This window comes from Pleurodeles waltl, chromosome 3_1 (genome assembly GCF_031143425.1).
Source record: "Pleurodeles waltl isolate 20211129_DDA chromosome 3_1, aPleWal1.hap1.20221129, whole genome shotgun sequence".
Taxonomy (NCBI): domain Eukaryota; kingdom Metazoa; phylum Chordata; class Amphibia; order Caudata; family Salamandridae; genus Pleurodeles; species Pleurodeles waltl.
In genome coordinates, this window is record NC_090440.1 from 641,094,790 (window position 1) to 641,112,953 (window position 18,164).

At 37.7% G+C, this 18,164-nt stretch overlaps 1 protein-coding gene across 1 annotated transcript in view; it reads right to left on the bottom strand.

Annotated features, from left to right (window-relative positions):
* LOC138284407 (mucin-2-like) overlaps positions 1-18,164 on the bottom strand; it is a 1,933,778-nt gene that overhangs the window by 749,225 nt on the left and 1,166,389 nt on the right. The window contains exons 48-54 of the mRNA XM_069223144.1: positions 15,318-15,491; positions 13,211-13,384; positions 11,099-11,272; positions 8,983-9,156; positions 6,865-7,038; positions 4,748-4,921; positions 2,639-2,812 (exon numbers count right to left, since the gene is read on the bottom strand). Of these exons, the coding sequence (XP_069079245.1) occupies positions 2,639-2,812; positions 4,748-4,921; positions 6,865-7,038; positions 8,983-9,156; positions 11,099-11,272; positions 13,211-13,384; positions 15,318-15,491 (1,218 nt within the window). The remainder of the gene's footprint in view (positions 1-2,638; positions 2,813-4,747; positions 4,922-6,864; positions 7,039-8,982; positions 9,157-11,098; positions 11,273-13,210; positions 13,385-15,317; positions 15,492-18,164) is intronic.

An 18,164-nucleotide genomic window follows, 5' to 3' on the forward strand; every position in this document is an offset into this window, starting at 1 on the left:
GCTGGAAGCCTGCAAAACTGCAACAAAGTAGCAAAGACGACTACTGTGACCTTGTAACGCTGATCCTGCCACCTTCTCGACTGTTTTCCTGGTGGTGCATGCTGTGGGGGTAGTCTGCCTCCTCTCTGCACTAGAAGCTCCTAAGAAATCTCCTGTGGGTCGACGGAATCTTCCCCCTGCAACCGCAGGCACCAAAGAACTGCATCACCGGTCCTCTGGGTCTCCTCTCAGCACGACGAGCGAGGTCCCTTGAACTCAGCAACTCTGTCCAAGTGACTCCCACAGTCCAGTGACTCTTCAGTCAAAGTTTGGTGGAGGTAAGTCCTTGCCTCCCCACGCTAGACTGCATTGCTGGGAACCGCGTGTTTTGCAGCTACTCCGGCTCCTGTGCACTCTTCCAGGATTTCCATTGTGCTCAGCCAAGCCTGCGTCCCCGGCACTCTAACCTGCAGTGCACGACCTCCTGAGTTGTCCTCCGGCGTCGTGGGACCCTCATTTGTGACTTTGGGTGCGCTCCGGTTTACTCCATTTCGTAGTGCCTGTTCCGGCACTTCTGCGGGTGTTGCTTGCTTCTGAGTAGGCTCTTTGTCTTGCTGGACACCCCCTCTGTCTCCTCACGCAATTGGCGACATCGTAGTCCCTCCTGGGCCACACCAGCATCCAAAAACCCTAATCGTGACCCTTGCAGCTAGCAAGGCTTGTTTGCGGTCTTTCTGCACGGAAACACCTCTGCACGACTCTTCACGACGTGGGACATCCATCCTCCAAAGGGGAAGTTTCTAGCCCTTGTCGTTCTTGCAGAATCCACAGCTTCTACCATCCGGTGGCAGCTTCTTTGCACCCACAGCTGGCATTTCCTGGGCATCTGCCAACTCACGACTTGATCGTGACTCTTGGACTTGGTCCCCTTGTTCCACAGGTACTCTCGTCAGGAAATCCATTGTTGTTGCATTGCTGGTGTGGGTCTTCCTTGCAGAATTCCCCTATCACGACTTCTGTGCTCTTTGGGGAACTTAGGTGCACTTTGCACCCACTTTTCAGGGTCTTGGGGTGGGCTATTTTTCTAACCCTCACTGTTTCCTTACAGTCCCAGCGACCCTCTACAAGGTCACATAGGTTTGGGGTCCATTCGTGGTTCGCATTCCACTTCTAGAGTCTATGGTTTGTGTAGCCCCTATCCCTATGTGCCCCCATTGCATTCTATTGTGACAATACATTGTTTGCACTGTTTTCTATTGCTATTACTGCATATTTTGGTATTGTGTACATATATCTTGTGTATATTTGCTATCCTCATACTGAGGGTACTCACTGAGATACTTTGGCATATTGTCATAAAAATAAAGTACCTTTATTTTTAGTATATCTGTGTATTGTGTTTTCTTATGATATTGTGCATATGACACTAGTGGTACTGTAGGAGCTTCACTCGTCTCCTAGTTTAGCCTAAGCTGCTCTGCTAAGCTACCTTTTCTATCAGCCTAAGCTGCTAGACACCCCTCTACACTAATAAGGGATACCTGGGCCTGTGCAAGGTGTAAGAACCCCTTGGTACTCACTACAAGCCAGTCCAGCTTCCTACATTTCACTTTTGTATTCACCAACTGCTGAAATATGATTCATTTTAGTTGATCTAAAAAAGCCAGTGTATTTATTGTATAAATTGAACCGACATTCCAATTGGGCTGAATTAGCCCTTTCTATGAAGAAAGAATCTGTGAAGAAAAGTTCATTCTTTAATAATGATATTAATCATTATTAATATTAATATTTGACAGCATTAATTATATTAATAATTTAGAGGGTTTCACATAATTAATGCAATGGTTTATTTTCAGTTGCAACACTAATTACATAGATGATCATGATAATTTCAGAACAGAAAAAGTAGAAAGTAAGTTGAGGACTGTGCACCTTTTAAGTAGCAGATCCCTTAAGATTTGGAATTGTCTTTGATGCCAGCTAAGCTGGGGGAAAGGTGAATGCTACAGTGATTCAATGGGACGTTTCCTTTTACACAGCTCTAAGTCTCTGTTAAGCACCGACCCGCCATTACTCCATTTCCCTCATTGAAATCTCATATACTTTTTCAAACAAATTACATTCAGTGCTAAAGCATAAGCTTTGCACATTTTAATTCTTGACTGTAAAATAGGCCAAGTACTGTTGAGGATATGGGCTAAGAAGCAACTCGGTTAAGACTGACTAAAAGATACTATTAGCAGAGGCGTACTGTAATATTGCTAGCCCAGAGCAAAGGTCCTGGATTCTCCTCCATCCAGACATTATACGAGCACAAAAATAGTGTGTATCGCCTCTGCATGGTCCTCTACTCAACTTGAAATTTCCTAAAATGCAGCTCCAGAAACAAAGCAGATGTATTTTGGAAATTATTGAGGTTGTTTTGTTTACAATTGATGATGGTTGTTGGTTGAAATAAGAGCCTTCTATGCATGCAAACCATAGTTTTTGAAGAGAACAAAAGGATTTTGACAGTCATTTTAAATACTTGAAAACAGATCTTTTGTACTAAGAGAAACATTTCTGCACCAACCACAAGCAGGCAAATATGTAAATCTAACTGTGGACCCTAAAGCAGTTATAAAGAATTTAGGATAAACAAATGACTTGTTCTTACCACTTGACAATGTCGATGTCGTGTTGGCTGTGGTAGTAGAAGCAGGAGTACTCTTTATGCTTGTCAAAGAAGGAGTACTCCTTCCAGTGCCTGTAGAGGAGGTTGTAGATCTTGTAGAAGAGAGAGAACTTCCAGAGCTGGTAGAAATGGAAGTACTAGATGTAGTTTGTGTAACTGAAACAACAACAAAAAAAGTACTGGTAAAGCCAACAGGTCCTCTCTTTATCAGGCAAATACCAATGTGTTGGCTTTGCTGATGCCTTTTATTTTAGCATTCTCACATGACTGTCGCAATGCCAGTGAACAGTGAAATTTAAAAAGCCGAAATGGGCCTTCGTGAGTCAGGAGGCATGTGCTGTGTTCGCAAAGCATGTGCATGCATGTTAGCCCATGGCAGCCCTTTTTTTGTAATACCTTAATTTGTGAGTGGCTACAATGTACTCAACTGTGTGTAGATGTGTTAACATATGTGCATAAAACACATGCATCTAAAACACCACTGTCCAGTTTTTTTTGATCAATTATATACCCCTCCAACATTGTAGATTGTCATTTTAGAACGGCAAAATAAAAAAAATATGTTTGTTTGAGCACAAACAAGAAAGCAAACAGTACATTACCACTTAGGAGTTTCTGCACCCTCAAAAAGAAAAAGAATGAAAAAAAAATAACTGAGAGCAATATGCAAAGGGGTGGTGGGCAACAGGGGAGTAATGGGGAGCAACTGATGATCAGGGGCTTGGGCATAGACTCGGGCATAAACATGCAGAGAGTGCATTGGTTGGGGGCCATTCGCATAAAAACAACACTTTAAAATAGGAATTAATGCCAGTGTATGAATGTGGACTACTTTTAAGTAGTTCACATCCTCAAAATTAAGTGGCCTTATACCAGTACTGATGTACAGCCTCTATAAATGAAGAACATACAATGGAAATAGATTTTTTAATTAAATCAAATGTATAGTTAATTTAAAAAACAGAACTAAGTTTTAGGCAGAATAACCCCTTGTTCTACCATGAATGTCCCTTCTATATTCGCAAAGTTTACAAAGCTTTCACTTCTTTATTCACCAACTGCTGAAATATCCTTCATTTTACTTGACCTAAACCAGCCAGTGTATTTATTGTAAAAATGTAACCGACATTCCAATTGGGCTGAATTAGCCCTTTCTATGAAGAACGAATTGGGGAGGAAAGTTCATTCTTTAAAAATGATATTAATCATTATTGATATTAATATTTGAGAGCATTAATTATATTAATAATTTAGAGGGTTTCACATAATTAATGCAGTGGTTTATTTTCAGTAACAACACTAATTACATAGGTGATCGTGATTATTTCGGAACAGAAAAAGTGTAAAGTAAGTTGAGGACTGTGTACCTTTTAAGTAGCAGATCCCTTAAGATTTGGAATTGTCTTTGATGCCAGCTAAGCTGGGGGAAAGGTGAATGCTACAGTGATTCAATGGGACGTTTCCTTTTAAACAGCTCTAAGGCTCTGTTAAGCACCGACCCGCCATTACTCCATTTCCCTCATTGACATCTCATATACTTTTTCAAACAAATTACATTCAATGCTAAAGCATAAGCTTTGCACATTTTAATTGTTGACTGTAAAATAGGCCAAGTACTGTTGAGGATATGGGCTAAGAAGCAACTCGGTTAAGACTGACTAAACAATACTATTAGCAGAGGCGTACTGTAATATTGCTAGCCCAGAACAAAGGTCCTGGATTCTCCTCCATCCAGACATTATACGAGCACAAAACTAGTGTGTATCGCCTCTGCATGGTCCGCTATTCAACTCGAAATGTCCTAAAATGCAGCTCCAGAAACAAAGTAGATGTATTTTGGGAATTATTGAGGTTGTTTTGTTTACAATTGACGATGGTTTTTGGTTGAAATAAGAGCCTTATATGCATGCAAACCATAGTTTTTGAAGAGAACAAAAGGATTTTGACATTCATTTTAAATACTTAAAAACAGATCTTTTGTACTAAGAGAAACATTTCTGCTCCAACCACAAGCAGGCAAATATGTAAATCTAACTGTGGACCCTAAAGCAGTTATAAAGAATTTAGGATAAACAAATGACTTGTTTTTACCACTTGACAATGTCGATGTCATGCCGGCTGTGGTAGTAGAAGCAGGAGTACTCTTTATGCTTGTCAAAGAAGGAGTACTCCTTCCAGTGCCTGTAGACGAGGTTGTAGATCTTGTAGAAGAGAGAGAACTTCCAGAGCTGGTAGAAATGGAAGTACTAGATGTAGTTTGTGTAACTGAAACAACAACAAAAAAAGTACTGGTAAAGCCAACAGGTCCTCTCTTTATCAGGCAAATACCAATGTGTTGGCTTTGCTGATGCCTTTTATTTTAGCATTCTCACATGACTGTCGCAATGCCAGAACAGTGAAATTTAAAAAGCCGAAATGGGCCTTCGCGAGTCAGGAGGCATGTGCTGTGTGCGCAATGCATTTACATGCATGTTAGCCCATGGCAGCCCTTTTTTTTGTAATAGCTTAATTTGTGGGTGGCTACGATGTACTCAACTGTGTGTAGATGTGTTAACATATGTGCATAAAACACATGCATCTAAAACACCAATGGCCTGTTTTGTTTGATCAATTACATACCCCTCCAAAATTGTAGATTGTCATTTTAGAACGGTAAAATAAAAAAATACAAAAATTATGTTTGTTTGAGCACAAAAAAGAATGCAAACAGTACATTACCACTTAGGAGTTTCTGCACCCTCAAAAAGAAAAAGAATGAAAAAAAAATAACTGAGAGCAATATGCAAAGGGGTGGTGGGCAACAGGGGAGTAATGGGGAACAACTGATGATCAGGGGCTTGGGCATAGACTCGGGCATAAACATGCAGAGAGTGCGTTGGTTGGGGGCCATTCGCATAAAAACAACACTTTAAAATAGGAATTAATGCCAGTGTATGAGTGTGGACTACTTTTAAGTAGTTCACATCCTCAAAATTAAGTGGCCTTATACCAATACTGATGTACAGCCTCTATAAATGAAGAACATACAATGGAAATACATTCTTTAATTAAATCAAATGTATATTTAATTTAAAAAACAGAACCAAGTTTAAGGCAGAATAACCCCTGGTTCTACCATGAATGTCCCTTCTATATTCCCAAAGTTTACAAAGCTTTCACTTCTGTATTCACCAACTGCTGAAATATGATTCATTTTAGTTGATCTAAACCAGCCAGTGTATTTATTGTATAAATTGAACAGACATTCCAATTGGGCTGAATTAGCCCTTTCTATGAAGAAAGAATTTGTGAAGAAAAGTTCATTCTTTAAAAATGATATTAAGCATTATTAATATTAATATTTGAGAGCATTAATTATATCAATAATTTAGAGGGTTTCACATAATTAATGCAATGGTTTATTTTCAGTAACAACACTAATTACATAGGAGATCGTGATAATTTCAGAACAGAAAAAGTGGAAAGTAAGTTGAGGACTGTGTACCTTTTAAGTAGCAGATCCCTTAAGATTTGAAATTGTCTTTGATGCCAGCTAAGCTGGGGGAAAGGTGAATGCTACAGTGATTCAATGGGACGTTTCCTTTTAAACAGCTCTAAGGCTCTGTTAAGCCCCGACCCGCTATTACTCCATTTCCCTCATTGACATCTCATATACTTTTTCAAACAAATTACATTCAGTGCTAAAGCATAAGCTTTGCACATTTTAATTCTTGACTGTAAAATAGTCCAAGTACTGTTGAGGATATGGGCTAAGAAGCAACTTGGTTAAGACTGACTAAAAGATACTACTAGCAGAGGCGTACTGTAATATTGCTAGCCCAGAGCAAAGGTCCTGGATTCTCCTCCATCCAGACATTATACGAGCACAAAACTAGTGTGTTTCGCCTCTGCATGGTCCTCTATTCAACTCGAAATGTCCTAAAATGCAGCTCCAGAAACAAAGCAGATGTATTTTGGGAATTATTGAGGTTGTTTTGTTTACAATTGACGATGGTTGTTGGTTGAAATAAGAGCCTTATATGCATGCAAACCATAGTTTTTGAACAGATCAAATGGATTTTGACAGTCATTTTAAATACTTGAAAACAGATCTTTTGTACTAAGAGAAACATTTCTGCTCCAACCACAAGCAGGCAAATATGTAAATCTAACTGTGGACCCTAAAGCAGTTATAAAGAATTTAGTCTAAACAAATGACTTGTTCTTACCACTTGACAATGTCGATGTCATGCTGGCTGTGGTAGTAGAAGCAGGAGTACTCTTTATGCTTGTCAAAGAAGGAGTACTCCTTCCAGTGCCTGTAGAGGAGATTGTAGATCTTGTAGAAGAGAGAGAACTTCCAGAGCTGGTAGAAATGGAAGTACTAGGTGTAGTTTGTGTAACTGAAACAACAACAAAAAAAGTACTGGTAAAGCCAACAGGTCCTCTCTTTATCAGGCAAATACCAATGTGTTGGCTTTGCTGATGCCTTTTATTTTATCATTCTCACATGACTGTCGCAATGCCAGAACAGTGAAATTTAAAAAGCCGAAATGGGCCTTCGCGAGTCAGGAGGCATGTGCTGTGTGCGCAACGCATGTGCATGCATGTTAGCCCATGGCAGCCCTTTTTTTTGTAATAGCTTAATTTGTGGGTGGCTACGATGTACTCAACTGTGTGTAGATGTGTTAACATATGTGCATAAAACACATGCATCTAAAACACCAATGGCCTGTTTTATTTGATCAATTACATACCCCTCCAACATTGTAGATTGTCATTTTAGAACGGTAAAATAAAAAAATACAAAAATTATGTTTGTTTGAGCACAAAAAAGAATGCAAACAGTACATTACCACTTAGGAGTTTCTGCACTCTCAAAAAGAAAAATAATTTTAAAAAAAATAACTGAGAGCAATATGCAATGGCGTGTTGGGCAACAGGGGAGTAATGGAGAACAACTGATGATCAGGGGCCTGGGCATAGACTCGGGCAAAAACATGCAGAGAGTGCGTTGATTGGGGGCCATACGCATAAAAAAAACACTTTAAAATAGGAATTAATGCCAATGTATGAGTGTGGACTACTTTTAAGTAGTTCACATCCTCAAAATGCAGTGGCCTTATACCAGTACTGATGTACAGCCTCTATAAATGAAGAAAATACAATGGAAATAAATTTTTTAATCAAATCAAATGTATATTTAATTTAAAAAACAGAACCAAGTTTTAGGCATATTAACCCCTGGTTCTACTATGAATGTCCCTACTATATTCCCAAAGTTTACAAATCTTTCACTTCTGTATTCAGCAACTGCTGAAATATGATTAATTTTAGTTGACCTAAACCAGCCAGTGTATTTATTGTATAAATTGAACCGACATTCCAATTGGGCTGAATTAGCCCTTTCTATGAAGAAAGAATCTGTGAAGAAAAGTTCATTCTTTAAAAATGATATTAAGCATTATTAATATTAATATTTGAGAGCATTAATTATATAGATAATTTAGAGGGTTTCACATAATTAATGCAATGGTTTATTTTCAGTAACAACACTAATTACATAGGAGATCGTGATAATTTCAGAACAGAAAAAGTGGAAAGTAAGTTGAGGACTGTGTACCTTTTAAGTAGCAGATCCCTTAAGATTTGAAATTGTCTTTGATGCCAGCTAAGCTGGGGGAAAGGTGAATGCTACAGTGATTCAATGGGACGTTTCCTTTTAAACAGCTCTAAGGCTCTGTTAAGCCCCGACCCGCTATTACTCCATTTCCCTCATTGACATCTCATATACTTTTTCAAACAAATTACATTCAGTGCTAAAGCATAAGCTTTGCACATTTTAATTCTTGACTGTAAAATAGTCCAAGTACTGTTGAGGATATGGGCTAAGAAGCAACTTGGTTAAGACTGACTAAAAGATACTACTAGCAGAGGCGTACTGTAATATTGCTAGCCCAGAGCAAAGGTCCTGGATTCTCCTCCATCCAGACATTATACAAGCACAAAACTAGTGTGTATCGCCTCTGCATGGTCCTCTATTCAACTCGAAATGTCCTAAAATGCAGCTCCAGAAACAAAGCAGATGTATTTTGGGAATTATTGAGGTTGTTTTGTTTACAATTGACGATGGTTGTTGGTTGAAATAAGAGCCTTATATGCATGCAAACCATAGTTTTTGAACAGATCAAATGGATTTTGACAGTCATTTTAAATACTTCAAAACAGATCTTTTGTACTAAGAGAAACATTTCTGCTCCAACCACAAGCAGGCAAATATGTAAATCTAACTGTGGACCCTAAAGCAGTTATAAAGAATTTAGTCTAAACAAATGACTTGTTCTTACCACTTGACAATGTCGATGTCATGCTGGCTGTGGTAGTAGAAGCAGGAGTACTCTTTATGCTTGTCAAAGAAGGAGTACTCCTTCCAGTGCCTGTAGAGGAGATTGTAGATCTTGTAGAAGAGAGAGAACTTCCAGAGCTGGTAGAAATGGAAGTACTAGGTGTAGTTTGTGTAACTGAAACAACAACAAAAAAAGTACTGGTAAAGCCAACAGGTCCTCTCTTTATCAGGCAAATACCAATGTGTTGGCTTTGCTAATGCCTTTTATTTTATCATTCTCACATGACTGTCGCAATGCCAAAACAGTGAAATTTAAAAAGCCGAAATGGGCCTTCGCGAGTCAGGAGGCATGTGCTGTGTGCGCAACGCATGTGCATGCATGTTAGCCCATGGCAGCCCTTTTTTTTGTAATAGCTTAATTTGTGGGTGGCTACGATGTACTCAACTGTGTGTAGATGTGTTAACATATGTGCATAAAACACATGCATCTAAAACACCAGTGGCCTGTTTTATTTGATCAATTACATACCCCTCCAACATTGTAGATTGTCATTTTAGAACGGTAAAATAAAAAAATACAAAAATTATGTTTGTTTGAGCACAAAAAAGAATGCAAACAGTACATTACCACTTAGGAGTTTCTGCACCCTCAAAAAGAAAAATAATTTAAAAAAAAATAACTGAGAGCAATATGCAATGGGGTGTTGGGCAACAGGGGAGTAATGGGGAACAACTGATGATCAGGGGCCTGGGCATAGACTCGGGCAAAAACATGCAGAGAGTGCGTTGATTGGGGGCCATACGCATAAAAAAAACACTTTAAAATAGGAATTAATGCCAATGTATGAGTGTGGACTACTTTTAAGTAGTTCACATCCTCAAAATGCAGTGGCCTTATACCAGTACTGATGTACAGCCCCTATAAATGAAGAAAATACAATGGAAATACATTTTTTAATCAAATCAAATGTATATTTAATTTAAAAAACAGAACCAAGTTTTAGGCATATTAACCCCTGGTTCTACTATGAATGTCCCTACTATATTCCCAAAGTTTACAAATCTTTCACTTCTGTATTCAGCAACTGCTGAAATATGATTAATTTTAGTTGACCTAAACCAGCCAGTGTATTTATTGTATAAATTGAACCGACATTCCAATTGGGCTTAATTAGCCCTTTCTATGGAGAAAGAATTGGGTAGGAAAGTTAATTCTTTAAAAATGACATTAATCATTATTAATATTAATATTTGAGAGCATTAATTATATTAATAATTTAGAGGGTTTCACATAATTAATGCAATGGTTTATTTTCAGTAACAACACTAATTACATAGGTGATCCTGATAATTTCAGAACAGAAAAAGTGGAAAGTAAGTTGAGGACTGTGTACCTTTTAAGTAGCAGATCCCTTAAGATTTGGAATTGTCTTTGATGCCAGCTAAGCTGGGGGAAAGGTGAATGCTACAGTGATTCAATGGGACGTTTCCTTTTAAACAGCTCTAAGTCTCTGTTAAGCACCGACCCGCCATTACTCCATTTCTCTCATTGACATCTCATATAGTTTTTCAAACAAATTACATTCAGTGCTAAAGCATAAGCTTTGCACATTTTAATTCTTGACTGTAAAATAGACAAAGTACTGTTGAAGATATGGGCTAAGAAGCAACTCGGTTAAGACTGACTAAAAGATACCATTAGCAGAGGCGTACTGTAATATTGCTAGCCCAGAGCAAAGGTCCTGGATTCTCCTCCATCCAGACATTATACGAGCACAAAACTAGTGTGTATCGCCTCTGCATGGTCCTCTATTCAACTCGAAATGTCCTAAAATGCAGATCCAGAAACAAAGCAGATGTATTTTAGGAATTATTGAGGTTGTTTTGTTTACAATTGATGATGGTTGTTGGTTGAAATAAGAGTCTTATATGCATGCAAACCATAGTTTTTGAACAGAACAAAGGTTTTTGACAGTCATTTTAAATACTTTAAAACAGATCTTTTGTACTAAGAGAAGGATTTCTGCTCCAACCACAAGCAGGCAAATATGTAAATCTAACTGTGGACCCTAAAGCAGTTATAAAGAATTTAGGATAAACAAATGACTTGTTCTTACCACTTGACAATGTCGATGTCGTGCTGGCTGTGGTAGTAGAAGCAGGAGTACTCTTTATGCTTGTCAAAGTAGGAGTACTCCTTCCAGTGCCTGTAGAGGAGGTCGTAGATCTTGGGGAAGAGAGAGAACTTCCAGAGCTGGTAGAAATGGATGTACTAGGTGTAGTTTGTGTAACTGAAACAAAAAAAAAAGTAATGGTAAAGCCAACAGGTCCTCTCTTTATCAGGCAAATACCAATGTGTTGGCTTTGCCGATGCCTTTTATTTTATCATTCTCACATGACTGTCGCAATGCCAGAACAGTGAAATTTAAAAAGCCGAAATGGGCCTTCGTGAGTCAGGTGGCATGTGCTGTGTTTGCAATTCATGTGCATGCATGTTAGCCCATGGCAGCCCTTTTTTTCTAATAGCTTTATTTGTGGGTGGCTACAATGTACTCAACTGTGTGTAGATGTGTTAACATATGTGCATAAAACACATGCATCTAAAACACCAGTGGCCAGTTTTTTTGGATAAATTATATACCCCTCCAACATTGTAGATTGTCATTTTAGAACGGTAAAATAAAAAAATAAAAAAGTTATGTTTGTTTGAGCACAAAAAAGAAAGCAAACAGTACATTACCACTTAGGAGTTTCTGCACCCTCAAAAAGAAAAAGAATGAAAAAAAAAAAACTGAGAGCAATATGCATAGGGGTGGTGGGCAACAGGGGAGTAATGGGGAACAACTGATGATCAGGGGCTTGGGCATAGACTCGGGCATAAACATGCAGAGAGTGTGTTGGTTGGGGCCATACGCATAAAAACAACACTTTAAAATAGGAATTAATGCCAATGTATGAGTGTGGACTACTTTTAAGTAGTTCACATCCTCAAAATGAAGTGGCCTTATACCAGTACTGATGTACAGCCTCTATAAATGAAGAACATACAATGGAAATACATTTTTTAATTAAATCAAATGTATATTTAATTTAAAAAACAGAACCAAGTTTAAGGCAGAATAACCCCTGGTTCTACAATGAATGTCCCTTCTATATTCCCAAAGTTTACAAAGCTTTCACTTCTGTATTCACCAACTGCTGAAATATGATTCATTTTAGTTGGTCTAAACCAGCCAGTGTATTTATTGTATAAATTGAACCGACATTCCAATTGGGCTGAATTAGCCCTTTCTATGAAGAAAGAATCTGTGAAGAAAAGTTCATTCTTTAAAAATGATATTAAGCATTATTAATATTAATATTTGAGAGCATTAAGTATATCAATAATTTAGAGGGTTTCACATAATTAATGCAATGGTTTATTTTCAGTAACAACACTAATTACAGAGGAGATTATAATAATTTCAGAACAGAAAAAGTAGAAAGTAAGTTGAGGACTGTGCACCTTTTAAGTAGCAGATCTCTTAAGATTTGGAATTGTCTTTGATGCCAGCTAAGCTGGGGTAAAGGTGAATGCTACAGTGATTCAATGGGACTTTTCCTTTTAAACAGCTCTAAGGCTCTGTTAAGCCCAGACCCGCTATTACTCCCTTTCCCTCATTGACATCTCATATACTTTTTCAAACAAATTACATTCAGTGCTAAAGCATAAGCTTTGTACATTTTAATTCTTGACTGTAAAATAGGCCAAGTACTGTTGAGGATATGGGCTAAGAAGCAACTTGGTTAAGACTGACTAAAAGATACTATTAGCAGAGGCGTACTGTAATATTGCTAGCCCAGAGCAAAGGTCCTGGATTATCCTCCATCCAGACATTATACGAGCACAAAACTAGTGTGTATCGCCTCTGCATGGTCCTCTATTCAACTCGAAATGTCCTAAAATGCAGCTCCAGAAACAAAGCAGATGTATTTTGGGAATTATTGAGGTTGTTTTGTTTACAATTGACGATGGTTGTTGGTTGAAATAAGAGCCTTATATGCATGCAAACCATAGTTTTTGAAGAGAACAAAAGGATTTTGACAGCCATTTTAAATACTTGAAAACAGATCTTTTGTACTAAGAGAGACATTTCTGCTCCAACCACAAGCAGGCAAATATGTAAATCTAACTGTGGATCCTAAAGCAGTTATAAAGAATTTAGGATAAACAAATGACTTGTTCTTACCACTTGACAATATCGATGTCAAGCTGGCTGTGGTAGTAGAAGCAGGAGTACTCTTTATGCTTGTCAAAGAAGGAGTACTCCCTCCAGTGCCTGTAGAGGAGGTTGTAGATCTTGTAGAAGAGAGAGAACTTCCAGAGCTGGTAGAAATGGAAGTACTAGGTGTAGTTTGTGTAACTGAAACAACAAAAAAAAAAGTACTGGTAAAGCCAACAGGTCCTCTCTTTATCAGGCAAAAAACCAATGTGTTGGCTTTGCCAATGCCTTTTATTTTATCATTCTCACATGACTGTCGCAATGCCAGAACAGTGAAATTTAAAAAGCCGAAATGGGCCTTCGTGAGCCAGGAAGCATGTGCTGTGTGCGCAACGCATGTGCATGCATGTTAGTCTATGGCAGCCCTTTTTTTTGTAATAGCTTAATTTGTGGGTGGCTACGATGTACTCAACTGTGTGTAGATATGTTAACATATGTGCATAAAACACATGCATCTAAAACACCAGTGGCCAGTTTTTTTTGATCAATTATATACCCCTCCAACATTGTATATTGTCATTTTAGAACGGTAAAATAATAAAATACAAAAATTCTGTTTGTTTGAGCACAAAAAAGAATGCAAACAGTACATTACCACTTAGGAGTTTCTGCACCCTCAAAAAGAAAAACAATAAAAAAAAAAATAACTGAGAGCATTATGCAATGGGGTGTTGGGCAACAGGGGAGTAATGGGGAACAAGTGATGATCAGGGGCCTGGGCATAGACTTGGGCATAAACATGCAGAGAGTGTGTTGGTTGGGGGCCATACGCATAAAAAAAACACTTTAAAATAGGAATTAATGCCAATGTATGAGTGTGGACTACTTTTAATTAGTTCACATCCTCAAAATGCAGTGGCCTTATATCAGTACTGATGTACAGCCTTTATAAATGAAGAACATACAATGGAAATACTTTTTTTAATTAAATCAAATGTATATTTAATTTTAAAAAACAGGCAGAATAACCCCTGGTTCTACCATGAATGTCCCTTCTATATTCCCAAAGTTTACAAAGCTTTTACTTCTGTATTCAGCAACTGCTGAAATATGATTCATTTTAGTTGACCTAAACCAGCCAGTGTATTTATTGTATAAATTGAACCGACATTCCAATTGGGCTGAATTAGCCCTTTCTATGAAGAAAGAATCTGTGAAGAAAAGTTCATTCTTTAAAAATGATATTAAGCATTATTAATATTAATATTTGAGAGCATTAATTATATCAATAATTTAGAGGGTTTCACATAATTAATGCAATGGTTTATTTTCAGTAACAACACTAATTACATAGGAGATTATAATAATTTCAGAACAGAAAAAGTAGAAAGTAAGTTGAGGACTGTGCACCTTTTAAGTAGCAGATCTCTTAAGATTTGGAATTGTCTTTGATGCCAGCTAAGCTGGGGTAAAGGTGAATGCTACAGTGATTCAATGGGACGTTTCTTTTTAAACAGCTCTAAGGCTCTGTTAAGCCCAGACCCGCTATTACTCCCTTTCCCTCATTGACATCTCATATACTTTTTCAAACAAATTACATTCAGTGCTAAAGCATAAGCTTTGCACATTTTAATTCTTGACTGTAAAATAGGCCAAGTACTGTTGAGGATATGGGCTAAGAAGCAACTTGGTTAAGACTGACTAAAAGATACTATTAGCAGAGGCGTACTGTAATATTGCTAGCCCAGAGCAAAGGTCCTGGATTCTCCTCCATCCAGACATTATACAAGCACAAAACTAGTGTGTATCGCCTCTGCATGGTCCTCTATTCAACTCGAAATGTCCTAAAATGCAGCTCCAGAAACAAAGCAGATGTATTTTGGGAATTATTGAGGTTGTTTTGTTTACAATTGACGATGGTTGTTGGTTGAAATAAGAGCCTTATATGCATGCAAACCATAGTTTTTGAAGAGAACAAAAGGATTTTGACAGTCATTTTAAATATTTGAAAACAGATGTTTTGTACTAAGAGAAACATTTCTGCTCCAACCACAAGCAGGCAAATATGTAAATCTAACTGTGGACCCTAAAGCAGTTATAAAGAATTTAGGATAAACAAATGACTTGTTCTTACCACTTGACAATGTCGATGTCATGCTGGCTGTGGTAGTAGAAGCAGGAGTACTCTTTATGCTTGTCAAAGTAGGAGTACTCCTTCCAGTGCCTGTAGAGGAGGTCGTAGATCTTGTAGAAGAGAGAGAACTTCCAGAGCTGGTAGAAATGGATGTACTAGGTGTAGTTTGTGTAACTGAAACAAAAAAAAAAGTACTGGTAAAGCCAACAGGTCCTCTCTTTATCAGGCAAATACCAATGTGTTGGCTTTGCCGATGCCTTTTATTTTATCATTCTCACATGACTGTCGCAATGCCAGAACAGTGAAATTTAAAAACCCGAAATGGGCCTTCGTGAGTCAGGAGGCATGTGCTTTGTTTGCAAAGCATGTGCATGCATTTTAGCCCATGGCAGCCCTTTTTTTGTAATAGCTTAATTTGTGTGGTGGCTACAATGTACTCAACTGTGTGTAGATGCGTTAACATATTTGCATAAAACACATCCATCTAAAACACTAGTGGACAATTTTTTTTGATAAATTATATACCCCTCCAACATTGTAGATTGTCATTTTAGAACGGTAAAATAAAAAATACAAAAATTATGTTTGTTTGAGCACAAAAAAAATGCAAACAGTACATTACCACTTAGGAGTTTCTGCACCCTCAAAAAGAAAAAGAATTTAAGAACAAATAACTGAGAGCAATATGCAATGGGGTGTTGGGCAACAGGGGAGTAATGGGTAACAACTGATGATCAGGGGTCTGGGTAAAGACTCGGGCATAAACATGCAGAGAGTGCGTTGGTTGGGGGCCATATGCATAAAAACATCACTTTAAAATAGGAATTAATGCCAATGTATGAGTGTGGACTACTTTTAAGTAGTTTAAATCCTCAAAATGCAGTGGCCTTATACCAGTACTGATGTACAGCCTCTATAAATGAAGAACATACAATGGAAATACATTTTTTTATTAAATCAAATGTATATTTAATTTAAAAAAACAGAACCAAGTTTAAGGAAGAATAACCCCTGGTTCTACCATAAATGTCACTTCTATATTCCCAAAGTTTACAAAGCTTTCACTTCTGTATTCACCAACTGCTGAAATATGATTCATTTTAGTTGATCTAAACCAGCCAGTGTATTTATTGTATAAATTGAACCGACATTCCAATTGGGCTGAATTAGCCCTTTCTATGGAGAAAGAATCTGTGAAGAAAAGTTCATTCTTTAATAATAATATTAATCATTATTAATATTAATATTTGAGAGCATTAATTATATTAATAATTGAGAGGGTTTCACATAATTAATGCAATGGTTTATTTTCAGTAACAACACTAATTACATGGGAGATCGTGATAATTTCAGAACAGAAAAAGTAGAAACTAAGTTGAGGACTGTGCACCTTTTAAGTAGCAGATCCCTTAAGATTTGGAATTGTCTTTGATGCCAGCTAAGCTGGGGGAAAGGTGAATGCTACAGTGATTCAATGGGACGTTTCCTTTTAAACAGCTCTAAGGCTCTGTTAAGCCACGACCCGCTATTACTCCATTTCCCTCATTGACATCTCATATACTTTTTCAAACAAATTACATTCAGTGCTAAAGCATAAGCTTTGCACATTTTAATTCTTGACTGTAAAATAGGCCAAGTACTGTTGAGGATATGGGCTAAGAAGCAAGTTGGTTAAGACTGACTAAAAGATACTATTAGCAGAGGCGTACTGTAATATTGCTAGCCCAGAGCAAAGGTCCTGGATTCTCCTCCATCCAGACATTATACGAGCACAAAACTAGTGTGTATCGCCTCTGCGTGGTCCTCTATTCAACTCGAAATGTCCTGAAATGCAGCTCCAGAAACAAAGCAGATGTATTTTGGGAATTATTGCGGTTGTTTTGTTTACAATTGACGATGGTTGTTGGTTGAAATAAGAGCCTTATATGCATGCAAACCATAGTTTTTGAAGAGAACAAAAGGATTTTGACAGTCATTTTAAATACTTGAAAACAGATCTTTTGTACTAAGAGAGACATTTCTGCTCCAACCACAAGCAGACAAATAGGTAAATCTAACTGTGGAACCTAAAGCAGTTATAAAGAATTTAGGATAAACAAATGACTTGTTCTTATCACTTGACAATATCGATGTCAAGCTGGCTGTGGTAGTAGAAGAAGGAGTACTCTTTATGCTTGTCAAAGAAGGAGTACTCCTTCCAGTGCCTGTAGAGGAGGTTGTAGATCTTGTAGAAGAGAGAGAACTTCCAGAGCTGGTAGAAATGGAAGCACTAGGTGTAGTTTGTGTAACTGAAACAACAACAAAAAAAGTACTGGTAAAGCCAACAGGTCCTCTCTTTATCAGGCAAATACCAATGTGTTGGCTTTGCCAATGCCTTTTATTTTATCATTCTCACATGACTGTCGCAATGCCAGAACAGTGAAATTTAAAAAGCCGAAATGGGCCTTCGTGAGCCAGGAGGCATGTGCTGTGTGCGCAACGCATGTGCATGCATGTTAGTCCATGGCAGCCCTTTTTTTTGTAATAGCTTAATTTGTGGGTGGCTACGATGTACTCAACTGTGTGTAGATATGTTAACATATGTGCATAAAACACATGCATCTAAAACACCAGTGGCCAGTTTTTTTTGATCAATTATATACCCCACCAACATTGTATATTGTCATTTTAGAACGGTAAAATAATAAAATATAAAAATTATGTTTGTTTGAGCACAAAAAAGAATGCAAACAGTACATTACCACTTAGGAGTCTCTGCACCCTCAAAAAGAAAAACAATAAAAAACAAAATAACTGAGAGCATTATGCAATGGGGTGTTGGGCAACAGGGGAGTAATGGGGAACAAC